At 45.8% G+C, this 20,000-nt stretch overlaps 1 protein-coding gene across 1 annotated transcript in view; it reads left to right on the forward strand.

The window, feature by feature from the left end:
- Positions 1 to 17,566, forward strand: part of vaspa (vasodilator stimulated phosphoprotein a) — a 41,596-nt gene extending 24,030 nt beyond the window's left edge. The window contains exons 3-14 of the mRNA XM_056240766.1: positions 1,683 to 1,854; positions 4,193 to 4,373; positions 4,461 to 4,530; positions 5,527 to 5,890; positions 9,496 to 9,629; positions 10,905 to 10,953; positions 11,024 to 11,057; positions 11,157 to 11,199; positions 11,495 to 11,557; positions 17,162 to 17,234; positions 17,316 to 17,373; positions 17,462 to 17,566. Of these exons, the coding sequence (XP_056096741.1) occupies positions 1,683 to 1,854; positions 4,193 to 4,373; positions 4,461 to 4,530; positions 5,527 to 5,890; positions 9,496 to 9,629; positions 10,905 to 10,953; positions 11,024 to 11,057; positions 11,157 to 11,199; positions 11,495 to 11,557; positions 17,162 to 17,234; positions 17,316 to 17,373; positions 17,462 to 17,499 (1,279 nt within the window). The 3' untranslated portion in view covers positions 17,500 to 17,566. The remainder of the gene's footprint in view (positions 1 to 1,682; positions 1,855 to 4,192; positions 4,374 to 4,460; positions 4,531 to 5,526; positions 5,891 to 9,495; positions 9,630 to 10,904; positions 10,954 to 11,023; positions 11,058 to 11,156; positions 11,200 to 11,494; positions 11,558 to 17,161; positions 17,235 to 17,315; positions 17,374 to 17,461) is intronic.
- Positions 17,567 to 20,000: the final 2,434 nt, after the last annotated feature.

A 20,000-nucleotide genomic window follows, 5' to 3' on the forward strand; every position in this document is an offset into this window, starting at 1 on the left:
TTTCCAACGATCACATCTCATCATCATGTCCGTCTGAGTAAAAGTTCTTTATTGGCATCGACAGTTCCATAAAGAACCTTTAACATCCATGGAAATACAAAGGGTTCTTTAGATCATTAAAACGTTCTTCTCACTGAGAAGCTTCTGTGGAGAACTGATCGCTGGAAGTGCATCGCTTTACAAACACACTTTTAGAACCTTTATTTTCAGAGTGAATGTGAGCGGAAGTGCAGTATTGTGTCATGCTGTTTAACTGAGAGTGTTACACAGGTTTCCCACATCCTCCTGACACACTCTCACACACAGTCACACACACTCTCACACACGCACACCCACTCGTACACACACTCGCACTCACACACACTCGCACTCTCACACACGCACAGCCACTCGCACACACACTCGCACCCACACTCACACACACACACTTGCACACTCACACTCGCACAACCACTCGCACACACACACACACACTCTCACACACACAGTCACACACACTCACACACACACACACACACACGCACACCCACTCGCACTCAAACACACACTTGCACACTCGCACACGCACAACCACTCGCACACACACACACTCTCACACACACACTCACACACACGCACACCCACTCGCACACACACTCGCACTCACACACACTCGCACTCTCACACACGCACAGCCACTCGCACACACACTCGCACTCACACTCACACACACACACTTGCACACTCACACTCGCACAACCACTCGCACACACACACACACACTCTCACACACACAGTCACACACACTCACACACACACACACACACACACTTGCACACTCGCACACGCACAACCACTCGCACACACACACACTCTCACACACACACTCACACACGCACAGACACACACGCACACCCACTCGCACTCGCACTCAAACACACACACTTGCACACTCGCACACGCACAACCACTCGCACACACACACACACACACACACACACACACACACACACACACACACACACACACACATGTTGTGTTTTCATGTTTTATGGGGACTTTCCATAGACATAATGATTTTTATACTGTACAGACTGTATATTCTATTCCCTTACACTAACCCTATCCCTAAACCTGCCCATCACAGGAGACATTCTGCATTTTTACATTTTCAAACAACATCACTTAGTATGATTTATAAGCTGATTTCCTCATGGGGACAAACACACTCACTCTCACTCTCTCTCTCTCTCTCACACACACACACCTGGGCCTCATGTATAACCGCTGCATAGCACAGAACCGGCCCTGAGAGAGCCGAACCCCACTGCACACACACCTGAGAGAGCGTGTGCGTGTGAGTGCAAGTGTGTGAGTGAGTGAGTGAGTGAGTGTGTGTGTGAGTGTGTGTGTGTGTGTGTGTGTGTGTGTGTGTGTGAGAGAGAGAGTGAGAGTGAGTGTGTTTGTGTGTGTGTGTGTGTGTGTGTGTGTGTGTGTGTGTGTGTGTGTGTGTGTGAGGCCCAGGGCTGCGTTTCCCAAAAGCATCGTAAGCCTAAGTTGATCGTAGAGAACATTAGTGGCAATTGTTCTATGATTAACTTTGGTGACCCCGAGGGGACGTTCCCCGTCGCTGGGATGAGCCTCAGTGTGTGTGTGTGTGTGTGTGAGGTGACACTCACTGATGATGTGCTGGTGTGTTGCAGTGAGCAGAGCATCTGTCAGGCGCGGGCCACCGTCATGATGTACGACGACGGCAGCAAGCGCTGGGTCCCGGCCGGATCCGGAGCGCAGGCCGTCAGCCGGATCCACGTCTTCCAGAACCCCAGCAACAACAGCTTCCGGGTGGTGGGCCGCAAGCAGCAGGCGGACCAGCAGGTGACGCCCACACAACACTCTGAAAGCGGCGGTGGATTATGATTTAGCTGTGCTAGCTGTAGTGAGTGTGTAATGTTGCTGTTTGAGCAAAAACAACATCTGCAAAGTTATGACGCTTAAAGTTCAGAGCAAAGGGGGAGATTTGCTTTTAAAGAAATTGCTTTTTAAGGACAACAAACGGCTGGTAGAACTACACGAGCTTCATCCCGGGTTAGTGACATCACTAACCCTAACATTTACATAAACCCCGCCTCCAGGAACACGATTTATCGATTATCATGACAGAATATGCTAATCAATGACTAGAAGATCGTTAACTCCACATCAGATACATAAACTCATCAACTAACCATCAGAAATGTCCTGTTGCTTCTACTCGAGTCTCTCCATCTTAGTCCGACTCCAGTTTGATCATAACAGGCTAAAAGTTTTTGAAATTTTCAGTGTGTGTGTGTGTGAGGTAATCGAAGCTGCTAAGGACACGAGCTCTTGTAGCTCCGCCCCCTCTGCCGGGAGCAGCAGCTCATTTGCATTTAAAGGGACACACACAAAAACGGTGCGTTTTTGCTCACCCTCAAAAAGGGACAATTTTAACATGCTATATAACAATATCTGTGCGGTATTTTGAGCTAAAACTTCACACACACACACTCTGGGGACATCAGAGACTTATTTTACATCTTGTGAAAAGGGGATTATACCAGCCCTTTAAAGCCATTTAATCCAGGTAAATGGGCATTTAACGTGTGAGACAGGTTTAGACAATAATGGGAAGTGGAGTGTGTGTGTGAAGCCACAGCACGAGGAAGGAGGAAGTCACAGAGATGTGTGTGTAGATACTGTACGTTCAGTTTTATAGTGAGTATCTCCGTGTTTGGTGTGTTAATGCATTCGCTGCTGTTTATTTGCGTGCTGGGCATCACAGATAAGTGTTGTGTGCCGCAGATCTCTGTGGTTTTCTCTGAGACGTCTCGGTCTCACGGCTTCTGAATTGTCTTTCATTTCCTGTGAGTTTGGTTCGTGTGCTGATGCACGCCGTCTGAGGTGTAAGTCCCTGAAAACAACACTTGAGCAAATGCACAGCGAAAATATCTCTTGCGTTACAAGTCACTAATTCCAATCTAGCTTGAGGAACCGAAACGTGAACAGAACTGAAGTGTTGTACTGGTGCTGGATGTAGACTCGAAGATGAACTGGTCCTCAAGTAAACCAATATGCTTCAATATATTGGATAAATATCATGTCCTCATCTCGTATATGAAGCACTGCGACTGCTCATGCATCATGTGGCCTTGCTGACCCGTCAGAGGATAACACACACACGCCGTAGTGCCGTCACTGCCCTGTAGATGGCGATATACCTACTTTAGTAGCTGAAATAAACTTAAAGTCAGGTGCCATGCAAAATGTAAGGAGTAATGCATTCATATGCTAGAGCTTCATGATTCATCTTTAAGAGATCTTAATTCAAACTCTTCCTCCTAAATGACAACGACTCAGCTCTGTCTATTAGACCCTCGATGAGTCCCATCACAGCCGACATTACACACGCGTTTATCCAAAGAGACTCACACTGCATTTCAAGCCACACATTTACATTCTCATCAGTTCTTGCTTTCCCTGGGAATCGAACCTATGACCTTGGCGTTGCAAGCGCCGACAGTCTACTGTTTAAAGTGCAGGAAAGCTATTATTTAATATTTAATTAATATCTAATATTTTAGTTTGATAAGCCTATAGACATGCAGATCTGCGTTCTGATCCAGAGAGAGCAGTTGTCATGTGTAGATATGAAGCTTTTTAACCACAGAGAATCATTATTTCTGTTTTACAACAATTCAGATTATCTCAGAAGTACAGGGATAAAAGTTTATAGTTAAGTTATAGTTACTATATATAGTATAGTAGGGAAAAAAACATTTAAATATATAATTTTGGTGATCAAAGATGAGTTTTAAGGGATCAAATGATTGACTACAGTGGGACTTTAAAGATTTTTTTAAATAGACAGCAGAGATTAACTTTTGTCTGAACCTCATGGTATTTTGTTTAGTTCAAATCAAATCAAAGTTTATTTATAAAGCACCTTAAAAAACACAGTGTGTACCAAAGTGCTGTACAATTCCAAACGGATTAGATAAAACACAGTAAAATACAAAGAAAGAAATATAATACTAATATAAACATAAAATCAAAGCATAACGGTCCTTACAAAGTAGCAAAGGCCTCATCAGACCAGTCAAATAGTTGTCATTCAGATTTATTTTTTATGTATCCTGTCCTTTGTGAATGTGACTCCAGTGTGTTCTGATGAAGGTGTGTGTGTGTGTGTGTGCAGGTGGTCATTAACTGTCCTCTGGTCCGCGGGATCAAGTATAACCAGGCCACTCCCACGTTCCACCAGTGGCGGGACTCGCGGCAGGTGTGGGGGCTGAACTTCGGCAGTAAAGAAGACGCGGCTCAGTTCGCTAGCGGGATGCTGCACGCGCTCGACGTGCTCAGCGGCCAGACGGACTCGGGTCAGTGATCAGCAATTATTACCGTCTCGTATTACCTGTGTGTTTGGAGTTAGGTCTGATCTGTGTGATTCGGTCTCTGTCGTACAGGTGCATGTCCTCCCTCTCCTCGACCGCCTCAAAACGGCCCGAGCGCGGAGGAGTTAGAGCAGAAGAGGAGGTATGATCATCATCATCATCATCATCATCATCATCTTTAGATCAGACCTTCACAACAGTCCAAACCAATCCCAATTCACTTCACTTACTGTTAGCGCTTCATCAGGGATCTTATTCTACATCATCAGAATGTAACAGCTGATGTCATCAGTGCCTCTTATTCATCAACCAATTACATCACATTTACCCACATTTATTTCTCATTGAACATCCTGTTTCATGCGTCACATTACAGAAGCGATACGAGTTTTCTATCTATTTGTCCGTCTGAGAATATACAATATATATATTTATTTATGAGTCCCTCTGAAAATATACTGTATAATATAATGTATATTTATTTTTCTATAATATTTATTTATTTATTTATATATATATATATATATATATTTTTTTTTATTGGTCCCTGAGAATATATTTTTGCATTTATTTGCGCATTTATTAATTAATTTATTTGTGCGTTTATTAATTTATTTGTGCATTTATATTATTTATTTGTGTATTTATTAATGTTGCATTTATTTATTAATTTGTGCATTTATTAATTTATTTCTGTATTTATTAATTTATTTCTGTATTTATTTGTGCATTTATTAATTTATTTCTGTATTTATTTATTTGTGCATTTATTAATTTATTTCTGTATTTATTTATGTGTGCATTTGTTAAATAAACGAACAAATAAAAAAAATGCACAAACAAATTAACAAAGGCACAAATAAATTAATAAACACAGAAAATAAATTAACAAATCAATTAATAAATGTACAAATAAATGCATAAATGCACAAATACATTATTTATTTATTTTTGCGTTTATTAATTTATTTGTGCATTTGTTAATATATTTGTGCATTTATTAATTTGTTGGCTTTTATTAATTTATTTGTGCATTTATTTATGTATTTGTTTATTTGTACATTTATTGATTCTATTTTGAATTGGTTCTCATGTGGATGTCAGTGAGATGCTGAGTGTAACTGGTGTGTGTGTTCAGGCAGGAGCAGCAGGAGAGAGAGAGACAGGAGCAAGAGCGAATGGAGAGAGAGAGACGGGCGTCTGTGGCTCCAGCCCTGCCTCCTGTTCCTCCTCCCGCTCCGGCCTCTGGTCCTCCTCCTCCTCCTCCACCCGGACCTCCACCTGCTCCAGGACCCCCACCGCCGCCCCCACCACCACCTCCTTCAGGAGGAGGTCCACCACCCCCGCCCCCGCCCTCAGGAGGAGGAGGAGGAGGAGGAGGAGGAGGAGGAGGAGGAGGAGGAGGAGGAGGAGGAGGAGGAGGAGGAGGAGGAGGAGGACTAGGAGGAGACGGAGGTCTGGCCGCAGCACTCGCTGGAGCTAAACTACGGAAAGTGGCCAAGGTCAGTCCGAAGTTCACCCTATCCACTGTGTTCATCATCTGTGATGTTTAATAAGATTCCTGTATAGAGACAGAGCGCATTTAGGCCACGCCCACCAGAGGGCAGAGGGTCTCCATTGACTTTGTATTGCGAGAAGCTGCCTCTTTGTCATTTCTGAATTATAACAAAAAACAAAACAATGTCTAAAAGGTGTACAGCAAACAAGCTAAAAAAAACAGAAATAAGTTTTTATAAGCTGTCAACCCCAAAAAACAAGCGTTTAAGACACAAAAGTGCACAAAAGCGCACAACAGATTTGTCTCTTCTGGCCACCAAGGAGACGGCCAGGTCAGTAGGCCGGTCTATGGCAGCCCTGGTGGCCACGGAGAGACATCTTTGGTTAAATCTATCCGACATGAAAGATAGGGATAGATCTGTTCTAATGGACGCTCCGCTCTCGCCTTCTGGCCTCTTCGGCGACTCGGTTAACACGGTCGTTGAGAGGTTTCAGGAGGCGAAGAAACAAGCAACGGCGTTCCAGAAGTTTCTTCCTCCCCGAACTATGGTCCCCGAGACTGCTGGGCGGGAGCAGTCTCGGCCGGATACGAGCTCCTCACAGCATAGAGTGCAACAGAAACAAAGCGTCGCCACTCAGGCTCCTCCACAATCAGGGAGGTCTTGGTGGCGATCGCAGTCAAGTTCTGAGGACTGTCATTATCTCGAAGAAGGCTTCAACTAAGAAAGGCCCTCCTGGGAGAAATGGTTTCCACCTCATTACACGGTGCCCATTTCTCCTCTGCGCTCTCTTGGGGGAGGAGGGCCGCAGTGCTGCCAGTTCGGTTGTTCCCTGCCGGTTCACCATTTTAGGGCGCCGAGGTTGCTGTTCGACCAATACCAGAGGCCAGTCTTGAGAGACTGATCCCCTTAGTAGAATTTCAGGCGCCGTGGAAGCTACTGCCAAATATATCTCGTTGGGTCCTGCTTACAATAGAAAAGGGTTACAGAATTAACTTCGGTTCTCGTCCGACCAGATTTCTAGGGATCCTCCCTATGGTGGTGGAGCCCGAGTAGGCTCTGGTTATGTATCAAGAAGTTCAGACTCTTCTATGAACGGAGGCTATAGAAAGAGTTCCTCCTCCCAGCAGGGAGTCAGGGTTTTACAACCGTTACTTCATTGTTCCAAAGAAGGATGGAGGGTTGCATCCTATTCTAGACCTGCGCCAACTAAACCGCAGGGTTCAGAAACTTAAGTTCAAGATGCTTACACTCAAACAGATCGTGTCACAGATTCAGTCCGAGGACTGGTTTGTCACAATAGATTTGAAGGACGTGTCCATGTAGCCATCCATCCTCATCAAAGGGAGTTCCTAAGGTTTGCTTTCGGGGGGCAAAGCGTACCAATATCGGATTCTTCCCTTCGGCCTAGGTTTATCACCCCTCACATTCACTTTCACCATGCGTGGATGCAGTTCTGGCTCCACTGAGACTCCAGGGCATTCGCGTGTTAAATTAAATCGTTCTGTCTCAGATTAAGAAAGTTGGGGTTGAGGCTCATGATTTTGGATTCGACGACGATGCAGGCACAACTGTCCCCTGCCCACTGCTGGAGGCTTCTTGTCATTGCGTAACGCTAACGACTGATGCTTCCCTCACAGGTTGGGGGGCGATCATGAGTGGTCACTCTGCAAAGGGTCTGTGGCAGGACCATCTACTTTCTTGGCACATAAAGCGGCTAGAAATTATGGCTGTGTTTCGAGCTCTCAAACTTCCTCCCAGACCTGAGGGGCCATCAACACATCTCTTACATCAACCATCTCTTGGTGGTCTTTTACATCAACCATCAGGGGGGGTCTAAGGTCACGTCATCTATGCAAACTGGCTCATCAGATCCTCCTATGGGCCCAAGGGAAATCGCTGTCTCTCAGGGCAGTATGTATTCCGGGGCATCAAACCAGGGAGCGGATATCTTGTCGAGACAGGGGCTGAGGCCCGGGGAATGGAGACTTCACCCTGAGGCGGTGAAGCTCCTATGGGAGAAGTTCGGTCAATTACAAGTAGACCTATTTGCATCTTCAGAGACAACTCACTGTCCCATGTGGTTCTCTCTCACGCATCCAGCTCCCCTGGGGTTGGATGCGATGGTTCAGTTGTGGCTGAGGCTATACCTGTACGCCTTTCCTCCAATATCTTTGCTCCCAGGAGTTCTGGAGAGGCTTCGCCAGGACGGGGCCTGTCTTCTATTAGTAGCCCTGTACTGGCCAGCCTTCTAGACAGAGAGCTTCTAGACAGCTCTCCGATGGAGATTCCGATCAGGAGGAACCTATTGTCCCAAGCAGGGGGCACAATTTATATCCCTCGCCCAGAGTTGTGGAAACTGTGGACTGTGAGGGGACCCAGCTCATAGAATCGGGTATCTTGACTGAGGTCGTGGAACCCATACTCCAGTCCAGAGCTCCCTCCACGAGAAGACTATATGCACTGAAATGAAGACTGTACTCTTCTTGGTGTAGACAACGTCAATTGGATCCAGTCAACTGCCCTGTTGGTTCAGCATTTGATTATTTGCAAGAACGTTTCTGTGCTGGATTATCTTCTTCCACCTTAAAGGTGTATGTGGCGGCAATACATGCTTACCACACTCCTTTGGGTGGGGCATCATTGGGGAGAGATCCTCTCATTACTCATTTTCTTTTTGGCACTCTGAGGCTAAGGCCTGCCCTGCGCACTAGAGCACCGGCTTGGGATTTACACTAAAAACTTTATTTCTCCTTGCTATTTCTTCCATCAAGAGAATTGGAGACTTGCAAGCCTTGTCGGTTGCTCCTTCGTGCCTGGAATTTGCACCTGGTATGGTGAAAGCCTTTCTTCGCCCTAGGAGGGGTTATGTCCCTAAGGTCCCTACTAATGTTGCGGATCACATTATAGGGAAGAGGGAACGAGACGCTGCGTCGCCCTGCCATACTCCCGGTATGCCCCTGATCGATTTGCTTCAGCATATCAGAAGCTAGCGCGGCCTGTTTCTGGGTATGCTTTATAGTTTCCTTGTCTGTGACCGTATTGTAAAAAGCACTATATAAATAAAGATGACTTCACTTGACGTCACCCACCTATGACGTCTCGTCCAAATTGGCGTCTCGTCCATTGGACTGATTTCACACGTGCTTCATGACGCAATCACGCAGGGGCGTTTCCACAGCGTCTCGTTCCCTATTTAGGGAACCAGGGTTACATATGCAACCTGAGACGTCCCCCCCCCCCCCCCCCCTTGATGGGCGTTGTTTTTAGATTATGATGCGTGTCGCTCTGTCTCTGTTTGAGCTTTTGTACATGTTCCGAGTGAATGATTGACAGGGGAGTGGGCGGTCCTTCAGTGTTGTCCATGATACATCAGAACTACAGATCTAATCACCTGACAGATGTAAACACCCACTGTATGAGGTCGTGGACCGGCGCTTTTCTACCAGGGGCCTCAAGATGACTTAAAATGAGACAAACTAAGCTAAACAACATGAAATCAAGATGTTTTTCATTTTAATTCTGCCCCCGAAAAAACTTTGAATATTGTTGTGTACAATGAAGGCCCTTAAAGTCAAAAGCCCTCTGCTGGTTGTTCACTGGATGTGCAGGAGGACAGTGGAGCGGCGGCTCCTGCGGCGAGCGCCAGTTCAGGAGGAGGAGGAGGAGGAGGAGGTGGAGGAAGTGGAGGAGGAGGAGGAGGACCAGGACTGATGGGAGAAATGAGCGCAATTCTCGCTCGACGGTCAGTTAAATGCCACCACAATCATATGATGTTTGCTCTGGAATACTATAGCATAAATTTAGTCCAAAACCATCCGCTTAGACAGGAAGTCGTTTAACAACCAGCTCCTACATCTCTTTACCAAAGACTTTACTTAGATATTAAAAGACTGTGCACTCATATTACTATGAATGGTAGAGAGTGCATTGCACAATATAGCCGAATAAGTCCCGCCTCCTCAATTAAAGAGCCAATCGCTGACTGGTAAAGACATTGCGTCACTGCAGCCGCCGTTAGAAGCTCCGAAATCACATACTTCCCTACTATAAAACAGTATACGAGCTGAGTATGTCTGAATTCCTAGCACTCTTAACACAGTAGGTGAAAAGTCTCCGGATGACCTACTACTTACGACGAGATTGTACATTTTCCCACTTATTACACGGATACTTGACACATAAGTAAATAATTAGACACGAAATATTGATCTGGTCGAACTGCTCTCTGGCTTCCGCGGAGAGAGCAGTTTCAGCGGCGAGTTCAGACTAGACGGACATTTAAGAGATACTGTATACAGTCATAACACTTATTACACAGCATTTCACCACAGAAATAATTATGGAGATCAGAGATATTGATTTCAGATTATCACGGAATATCACACCGCTGGATGGAGCGATTGACCAATCAGAATCAAGTATTCCACAGAGCCGTGTAATAATTCCGCATAACACATTCATGCTATATAGATTGTACTTTTATAGTGGTTGTGAAGCAAGTTTCAAACCAAATGTAGTAAATATTATACAGGGACTTTAAAGAGACTTTGTCTTTACCCAGTGAACGTTCTCAAAGTTATGAACAAACGTTCTTCCAGCAACGTTAATAGAACGTTCGTTCAAAGTTATCTGGTCTTTAATAATGTTCTCAAAACGTTATTTATACATCATTAATGGAATAATTTCTTCTGAAATATTTTAGTTGGATGTTTTTTAAATGTTACTACTTGATTCAGAACGTTCAGAGAACACTCAAAAGTAACGTTCCCGTAATGTTTGAAGAATGATGACATTTTGACCAGTCGGAGAACATTCATTAATAACATTTTCATAACGTCATGGGAACGTTAGCAAACCGCTTTTTGAACATATTTTTGTTAGCTGGGTATATGTGCGTTTAGAGGCGAGTCATTCTGAAATCATGGTTTCGGTGAATAAAGCGGCTCCACTTAGTCATGCGTTGACCTTCAGACAATCTGCAGCCTTATTTAAAGATCTTCCTCTCTGTGTGTTACAGGAAAAAAATGTCGGACACTCCAGGGACGAAGAAGGTTGAAGCGAGCAGCGTAAGTGTGTTTGTGTTTTACTGGAGCTCTGTGTGTGATGGCGACGCTGATCTCTGATCTCTGTTCTCAGGCTGATCCTGTGAGCAGCGACTCCAGACCTGCAGGTGAGAAAATCACTTCTCACCGCACTTCCTGTTTACGCTGAACGCTTCACTTCACATCCTGACCTCAAACGCACTTTGTTTCTCATTCAGATAAAGCAGACGTGTTGAAGAAGCCGTGGGAGAAGCCGTCGTCCGTTTCACGGTAAAGTCGCGTCGTCTTCTGTGTCTGTTCACAGGATCAGTTAAACCTGTCGTCAGTTTTCATTTTAATTTTATTTATTTAGTTATGTGGTGTTGTCATTTGTATTAGTTTTTGTTTTTAAAAATATTTCTAAATACTTTTCTTTTTTCTTTTAGTTTTATTTCAGGTAGTAATCGTTGAACAACTTCATCTTATTTTAATTTTTGTTTATTTTATTTTATATTGATGTTTTGTTTAATTTCAGCTTAACAAAACAGTTTTTAGTTGGTTTAATTAATGACACTGGTTTAAACAGGGTGAACTCAGCGCCTAAGACTCCCAGCCCAGTTTCTCCGGCATCTGCGGCTCCGTTGAGCAGGTATTTCATGCATCAGACTTAGCTTTCTGTGTGTCTCTGAGGGTTCTGTGTGTCTCTGAGGGTTCTGTGTGTCTCTGAGGGTTCTGTGTGTCTCTGAGAGTTCTGTGTGTCTCTGAGGGTTCTGTGTGTCTCTGAGGGTTCTGTGTGTCTCTGAGGGTTCTGTGTGTTTCTGAGGGTTCTGTGTGTCTCTGAGGGTTCTGTGTGTCTCTGAGGGTTCTGTGTGTCTCTGAGGGTTCTGTGTGTTTCTGAGGGTTCTGTGTGTCTCTGAGGGTTCTGTGTGTCTCTGAGGGTTCTGTGTGTCTCTGAGGGTTCTGTGTGTCTCTGAGGGTTCTGTGTGTCTCTGAGGGTTCTGTGTGTCTCTGAGGGTTCTGCACGTTCTGAGGGTTCTGTGTGTCTCTGAGGGTTCTGTGTGTCTCTGTCTCTGAGGGTTCTGTGTGTCTCTGAGGGTTCTGTGTGTCTCTGAGGGTTCTGCACGTTCTGAGGGTTCTGTGTGTCTCTGAGGGTTCTGTGTGTCTCTGAGGGTTCTGTGTGTCTCTCAGGGTTCTGCACGTTCTGAGGGTTCTGTGTGTCTCTGAGGGTTCTGTGTGTCTCTGAGGGTTCTGTGTGTCTCTGAGGGTTCTGTGTGTTTCTGAGGGTTCTGTGTGTCTCTGAGGGTTTTGTGTGTCTCTGAGGGTTCTGCACGTTCTGAGGGTTCTGTGTGTCTCTGAGGGTTCTGTGTGTCTCTGAGGGTTCTGTGTGTCTCTGAGGGTTCTGTGTGTTTCTGAGGGTTCTGTGTGTCTCTGAGGGTTCTGTGTGTCTCTGAGGGTTCTGCGTGTCTCTGAGGGTTCTGTGTGTCTCTGAGGGTTCTGTGTGTCTCTGAGGGTTCTGTGTGTCTCTGAGGGTTCTGTGTGTCTCTGAGGGTTCTGTGTGTCTCTGAGGGGTCTCTGAGGGTTCTGTGTGTCTCTGAGGGTTCTGTGTGTCTCTGAGGGTTCTGTGTGTTTCTGAGGGTTCTGTGTGTCTCTGAGGGTTCTGTGTGTCTCTGAGGGTTCTGTGTGTCTCTGAGGGTTCTGTGTGTCTCTGAGGGTTCTGTGTGTTTCTGAGGGTTCTGTGTGTCTCTGAGGGTTCTGTGTGTCTCTGAGGGTTCTGTGTGTCCCGGAGGGTTCTGTGTGTGTCTGAGGGTTCTGTGTGTCTCTGAGGGTTCTGTGTGTTTCTGAGGGTTCTGTGTGTCCCGGAGGGTTCTGTGTGTCCCGGAGGGTTCTGTGTGTCTCTGAGGGTTCTGTGTGTTTCTGAGGGTTCTGTGTGTCCCGGAGGGTTCTGTGTGTCCCGGAGGGTTCTGTGTGTCTCTGAGGGTTCTGTGTGTCTCTGAGGGTTCTGTGTGTCTCTGAGGGTTCTGTGTGTCCCGGAGGGTTCTGTGTGTGTCTGAGGGTTCTGTGTGTCTCTGAGGGTTCTGTGTGTTTCTGAGGGTTCTGTGTGTCCCGGAGGGTTCTGTGTGTCCCGGAGGGTTCTGTGTGTCTCTGAGGGTTCTGTGTGTTTCTGAGGGTTCTGTGTGTCCCGGAGGGTTCTGTGTGTCCCGGAGGGTTCTGTGTGTCTCTGAGGGTTCTGTGTGTCTCTGAGGGTTCTGTGTGTCTCTCAGGGTTCTGCACGTTCTGAGGGTTCTGTGTGTCTCTGAGGGTTCTGTGTGTCTCTGTGGGTTCTGTGTGTCTCTGAGGGTTCTGCACGTTCTGAGGGTTCTGTGTGTCTCTGAGGGTTCTGTGTGTCTCTGAGGGTTCTGCACGTTCTGAGGGTTCTGTGTGTCTCTGAGGGTTCTGCACGTTCTGAGGGTTCTGTGTGTCTCTCAGGGTTCTGCACGTTCTGAGGGTTCTGTGTGTCTCTGAGGGTTCTGTGTGTCTCTGTGGGTTCTGTGTGTCTCTGAGGGTTCTGTGTGTTTCTGAGGGTTCTGTGTGTCTGAGGGTTCTGTGTGTCTCTGAGGGTTCTGTGTGTCTCTGAGGGTTCTGTGTGTCTCTGAGGGTTCTGTGTGTTTCTGAAGGTTCTGTGTGTCTCTGAGGGTTCTGTGTGTCTCTGAGGGTTCTGTGTGTCTCTGAGGGTTCTGTGTGTCCCGGAGGGTTCTGTGTCTCTGAGGGTTCTGTGTCTCTGAGGGTTCTGTGTGTCTCTGAGGGTTCTGTGTGTCTCTGAGGGTTCTGTGTGTTTCTGAGGGTTCTGCGTGTCTCTGAGGGTTCTGTGTGTCTCTGAGGGTTCTGCGTGTCTCTGAGGGTTCTGTGTGTGTCTGAGGGTTCTGTGTGTTTCTGAGGGTTCTGTGTGTCTCTGAGGGTTCTGTGTGTTTCTGAGGGTTCTGTGTGTCTCTGAGGGTTCTCTGTGTCTCTGAGGGTTCTGTGTGTCTCTCAGGGTTCTGCACGTTCTGAGGGTTCTGTGTGTCTCTGAGGGTTCTGTGTGTCTCTGAGGGTTCTGTGTGTCTCTGAGGGTTCTGTGTGTTTCTGAGGGTTCTGTGTGTCTCTGAGGGTTTTGTGTGTCTCTGAGGGTTCTGCACGTTCTGAGGGTTCTGTGTGTCTCTGAGGGTTCTGTGTGTCTCTGAGGGTTCTGTGTGTCTCTGAGGGTTCTGTGTGTCTCTGAGGGTTCTGTGTGTTTCTGAGGGTTCTGTGTGTCTCTGAGGGTTCTGTGTGTCTCTGAGGGTTCTGTGTGTCCCGGAGGGTTCTGTGTGTCTCTGAGGGTTCTGTGTGTCTCTGAGGGTTCTGTGTGTCTCTGAGGGTTCTGTGTGTCTCTGAGGGTTCTGTGTGTTTCTGAGGGTTCTGTGTGTCTCTGAGGGTTCTGTGTGTCTCTGAGGGTTCTGTGTGTCCCGGAGGGTTCTGTGTGTCTCTGAGGGTTCTGTGTGTCTCTGAGGGTTCTGTGTGTTTCTGAGGGTTCTGTGTGTCCCGGAGGGTTCTGTGTGTCCCGGAGGGTTCTGTGTGTCTCTGAGGGTTCTGTGTGTCTCTGAGGGTTCTGTGTGTCTCTGAGGGTTCTGTGTGTCTCTCAGGGTTCTGCACGTTCTGAGGGTTCTGTGTGTCTCTAAGGGTTCTGTGTGTCTCTGTGGGTTCTGTGTGTCTCTGAGGGTTCTGCACGTTCTGAGGGTTCTGTGTGTCTCTGAGGGTTCTGTGTGTCTCTGAGGGTTCTGTGTGTCTCTGAGGGTTCTGCACGTTCTGAGGGTTCTGTGTGTCTCTGAGGGTTCTGCACGTTCTGAGGGTTCTGTGTGTCTCTCAGGGTTCTGCACGTTCTGAGGGTTCTGTGTGTCTCTGAGGGTTCTGTGTGTCTCTGTGGGTTCTGTGTGTCTCTGAGGGTTCTGTGTGTTTCTGAGGGTTCTGTGTGTCTGAGGGTTCTGTGTGTCTCTGAGGGTTCTGTGTGTCTCTGAGGGTTCTGTGTGTCTCTGAGGGTTCTGTGTGTTTCTGAAGGTTCTGTGTGTCTCTGAGGGTTCTGTGTGTCTCTGAGGGTTCTGCACGTTCTGAGGGTTCTGTGTGTCTCTGAGGGTTCTGTGTGTCTCTGAGGGTTCTGTGTGTCTCTGAGGGTTCTGTGTGTTTCTGAGGGTTCTGTGTGTCTCTGAGGGTTCTGTGTGTCTCTGAGGGTTCTGTGTGTCCCGGAGGGTTCTGTGTGTCTCTGAGGGTTCTGTGTGTCTCTGAGGGTTCTGTGTGTCTCTGAGGGTTCTGTGTGTCTCTGAGGGTTCTGTGTGTTTCTGAGGGTTCTGTGTGTCTCTGAGGGTTCTGTGTGTCTCTGAGGGTTCTGTGTGTCCCGGAGGGTTCTGTGTGTCTCTGAGGGTTCTGTGTGTCTCTGAGGGTTCTGTGTGTTTCTGAGGGTTCTGTGTGTCCCGGAGGGTTCTGTGTGTCCCGGAGGGTTCTGTGTGTCTCTGAGGGTTCTGTGTGTCTCTGAGGGTTCTGTGTGTCTCTGAGGGTTCTGTGTGTTTCTGAGGGTTCTGCGTGTCTCTGAGGGTTCTGCGTGTCTCTGAGGGTTCTGTGTGTCTCTGAGGGTTCTGCGTGTCTCTGGGGGTTCTGTGTGTCTCTGAGGGTTCTGTGTGTTTCTGAGGGTTCTGTGTGTCTCTGAGGGTTCTGTGTGTTTCTGAGGGTTCTGTGTGTCTCTGAGGGTTCTGTGTGTTTCTGAGGGTTCTGTGTGTCTCTGAGGGTTCTGTGTGTCTCTGAGGGTTCTGTGTGTCTCTGAGTGTTCTGTGTGTTTCTGAGGGTTCTGTGTGTCTCTGAGGGTTCTGTGTGTCTCTGAGGGTTCTGCACGTTCTGAGGGTTCTGTGTGTCTCTGAGGGTTCTGCACGTTCTGATGGTTCTGTGTGTCTCTGAGGGTTCTGTGTGTCTCTGAGGGTTCTGTGTGTCTCTGAGGGTTCTTTGTGTTTCTGAGGGTTCTGTGTGTCTCTGAGGGTTCTGTGTGTCTCTGAGGGTTCTGCGTGTCTCTGAGGGTTCTGCGTGTCTCTGAGGGTTCTGTGTGTCTCTGAGGGTTCTGTGTGTCTCTGAGGGTTCTGTGTGTTTCTGAGGGTTCTGTGTGTCTCTGAGGGTTCTGTGTGTCTCTGAGGGTTCTGTGTGTCCCGGAGGGTTCTGTGTGTCTCTGAGGGTTCTGTGTGTCTCTGAGGGTTCTGTGTGTCTCTGAGGGTTCTGTGTGTCTCTGAGGGTTCTGTGTGTCCCGGAGGGTTCTGTGTGTCTCTGAGGGTTCTGTGTGTCTCTGAGGGTTCTGTGTGTCCCGGAGGGTTCTGTGTGTCCCGGAGGGTTCTGTGTGTCTCTCAGGGTTCTGCACGTTCTGAGGGTTCTGTGTGTCTCTGAGGGTTCTGTGTGTCTCTGAGGGTTCTGTGTGTTTCTGAGGGTTCTGTGTGTCTCTGAGGGTTCTGTGTGTCTCTGAGGGTTCTGTGTGTCTCTGAGGGTTCTGTGTGTCTCTGAAGGTTCTGTGTGTCTCTGAGGGTTCTGTGTGTCTCTGAGGGTTCTGTGTGTCTCTGAGGGTTCTGTGTGTCCCGGAGGGTTCTGTGTCTCTGAGGGTTCTGTGTGTCTCTGAGGGTTCTGTGTGTCTCTGAGGGTTCTGTGTGTCTCTGAGGGTTCTGTGTGTTTCTGAGGGTTCTGCGTGTCTCTGAGGGTTCTGCGTGTCTCTGAGGGTTCTGTGTGTCTCTGAGGGTTCTGCGTGTCTCTGAGGGTTCTGCGTGTCTCTGAGGGTTCTGTGTGTTTCTGAGGGTTCTGTGTGTCTCTGAGGGTTCTGTGTGTCTCTGAGGGTTCTGTGTGTCTCTGAGGGTTCTGCACGTTCTGAGGGTTCTGTGTGTCTCTGAGGGTTCTGTGTGTCTCTGAGGGTTCTGTGTGTCTCTGAGGGTTCTGCACATTCTGAGGGTTCTGTGTGTCTCTCAGGGTTCTGCACGTTCTGAGGGTTCTGTGTGTCTCTGAGGGTTTTGTGTGTCTCTGAGGGTTCTGTGTGTCTCTGAGGGTTCTGTGTGTCTCTGAGGGTTCTGCACGTTCTGAGGGTTCTGTGTGTCTCTGAGGGTTCTGTGTGTTTCTGAGGGTTCTGTGTGTCTCTGAGGGTTCTGTGTGTCTCTGAGGGTTCTGTGTGTCTCTGAGGGTTTTGCACGTTCAGAGGGTTCTGCACATCTCTGATCACTGGATCTCTGTGTGTCTGTGGTTCTTGCAGGACGAGGCCCGGCAGCAGCACCGGAGGAGACACCGGATCCAGAGACGGTTCCGACCTGGAGAAATTCAAAGAGGTCAGCAGCTCGTTCTCACACGTCGACTCGTTTCTCTTTTGAACAGACTGACTTACTAAAGCATGTTGTGTCTGATAACAGGAAATCCTGGAGGAGATGCGCAAAGAGCTGCAGAAAACCAAAGATGAAATCATCCGCGGTCAGTCGTGCTCTTCCTCTGCTGCTCTTGAGGGAAATACAGTGTGGTTCTAGATCTGACACTGGGATTGTTGTGTTTCCTTCCACAGCTCTGATCGAGGAGCTGCGGAGTAGCAGTGTGGTGTAGCAGCTTCACGCGTGAGCATCAGGACGATGAAGAGACGTCTGCTCAAACCACAAGCACTGCAAAGAAATTTGCTTCTTCCTCAGTATTTTTGAATAAATTAAGATAAATTTACTTGAGAAACCAAATGACATCAGATATTAAGTCTTGGTTTGCACAACCAAGATCACATCGCAATCAAATCAATCAAATATCACAGCCAATCAGAAGAGCGTGTGGGCGGAGAGATGCTTTTCAGCTGCATGGTGTCAGTCATTGGCCAAAAATACATAATTTTATACAATATTAATAGACGTGATAATAATTCTTAAACAATTCTATTTATTAAAATTTATTTAAAATGTCATGTATGTAATTTTGCTTCTCAGGTAAATGTATTTTGGTTAAAGAATGTTTAGATATTTTTAGTGGAAAACAAGATGCCTTCAGTTCTGGACCCCTTGCATATCTTTTACACCTGCTGCCTTTCACTTCTCTTTTTTTATGCATCATTCTGTATGTGTGTGTGTGTGTGAACATTAATGATGTCTATTAATATTTTTCTGATCCGCTGCTGTTTATTCTGTCTAATGCGTGTGTTTTAACCATCGGTTCACCATGTGCATCTAGAAATAGTGTCAGTAGTTAGTTGTTTACATCTGCACTAATTAGAACATGTGGGCTTCAGTGTAACTGCAGGTTATTTATCATCCGCTGTGTGTTTGAATAGGGGTTTTCAATCTCGTCTCCATGGAAAAGCTCAGAGAACAAGTGTAAAAATAAATGAAAATAAGATTGGATGAAATAAAAAAATAATAATTTTAATAATATAACAGTGCAGCATTAAAGTGAAGGGAGAAACATAATAATGTAACATATACAAATCAAAGCGCAATATTTTGCATATAATATTTGATGTATTGTACATTATAATACTTTTTCACCATATAAAATTGTGAATATATTTTAATTGTGTTTATATTTTGGGGTCCTTGGCATGTGAAAGATTGAAAACCCCCTGCGTTAAGTGAACCAGATCTCAGGGAAGAATTGAGTGTGTGTGATTGCAGAGGAACATCAGATGTGGCGAACGAACGAACGACTGTATTAATCTGTTATTTTGTATGTCATTAACGAAAAAGTACTGTAGTATTACCATGCTTTTTGGTCATGTACGATGGTACCGTCAAAGTACTCTTGCTGATTGTTTTACAGATTGTGAGAGATCCGCTATGCAGCGCTTGAAAGTGCAAATAAAAGCTGATCCCTGATCAGTGTATCAGCCTCAGTGTGATTTCAGAACATAGAGCGCGCCGCGCGTCCACCTGACCGGAGATCAGTGCGCGCGCACACAGGGGGCGGGGCCTGGCGCGCTGACGTCACTCACCGTGATGAACTCTGAACACGAGAGTCAATCGTGCAAAAGCGTGTTAAATATTTTCACTCGATCCGGATCAAGACGCGATAAATGAGGCGAGACACCTGTCAATGCACTCATATATTCATAATCAGAGCGGAGAGATGGTTCATATAGTGCGTGTGTGGTAAACAACAGCTTAGCTCTGACAGTAAACAGGTAGTTTGGATAAATCTCTCAATTGATTCAGATTTAATCAATGTTTTTTTTTTTTTTTTTTACTTAATCATCAGAGATAATATGTGAGTAATATCAGAAATGGAGTGATGATTTGGTGTGTAGTGATTAAAATCAGTTTGGTTGGTGAAGCTCAAAGTTCATGTTGTGTTAGTTTGTCAGGTAAGTTAACGTTAGCTTAGCTTCAATTACTAACTCAAAACCTTCTGACATTAATAACGAGCTCATGATTATCATCACAAACATGTTCGTGACGCGATTCGTTGTTTTAAATCGTAATATGGCAATAATTATGCCAGTTACACTAATGAGTTGGTACTACCATGTGTTTCTGAACTGTACTATAGTAATATCATACTCTACCAGTCCAGTCACGTGATCTTCTTTGAAGTGTAAGTTTTCTATTATACGAGTATGGTAATAATTCAGTACCGTGATGTTACTGTATAGTACTATCAGTTTTAACTTGTAAACTTTTCCTGATCAAGATGAAGTAACGATATTATAAAGATGTATTGTAATACTGATATAAACAAAGTTTTTATTATATTTAATACGTTTTAACTTTAAAAAAATTCTGATCATGCCGAAGCAAATATTTTAAAGAGAGATGAAATATTCTGACTCTGATAAACCATTTTTTAAAATAATATATAATCTTTTTATTTAACCCTTGTTTTATTTTATTTTTTTATTAAACTCTTTAAAAAATATATATTTTAATTAAAAAAAATATTTAAAAAGCAATGTTTTATCCAGCCAGAGTAAAATCGTTAAAGAGAGATAATAAATATATATATATATATATATATATATATATAAACCGAGTGAACTGTACTGGACTGTGTTTGTATAAACACACAGTCTCACACACAAACACACATTTACTATCACACACATGCATTTTTCTCATACACACACTCACACTCAC

The sequence above is a fragment of the Rhinichthys klamathensis genome, unplaced genomic scaffold (assembly GCF_029890125.1).
Source record: "Rhinichthys klamathensis goyatoka isolate OS25496 unplaced genomic scaffold, OSU_Roscu_1.1 h1tg000611l_1, whole genome shotgun sequence".
In the NCBI taxonomy this organism is placed as follows: Eukaryota; Metazoa; Chordata; class Actinopteri; order Cypriniformes; family Leuciscidae; genus Rhinichthys; species Rhinichthys klamathensis.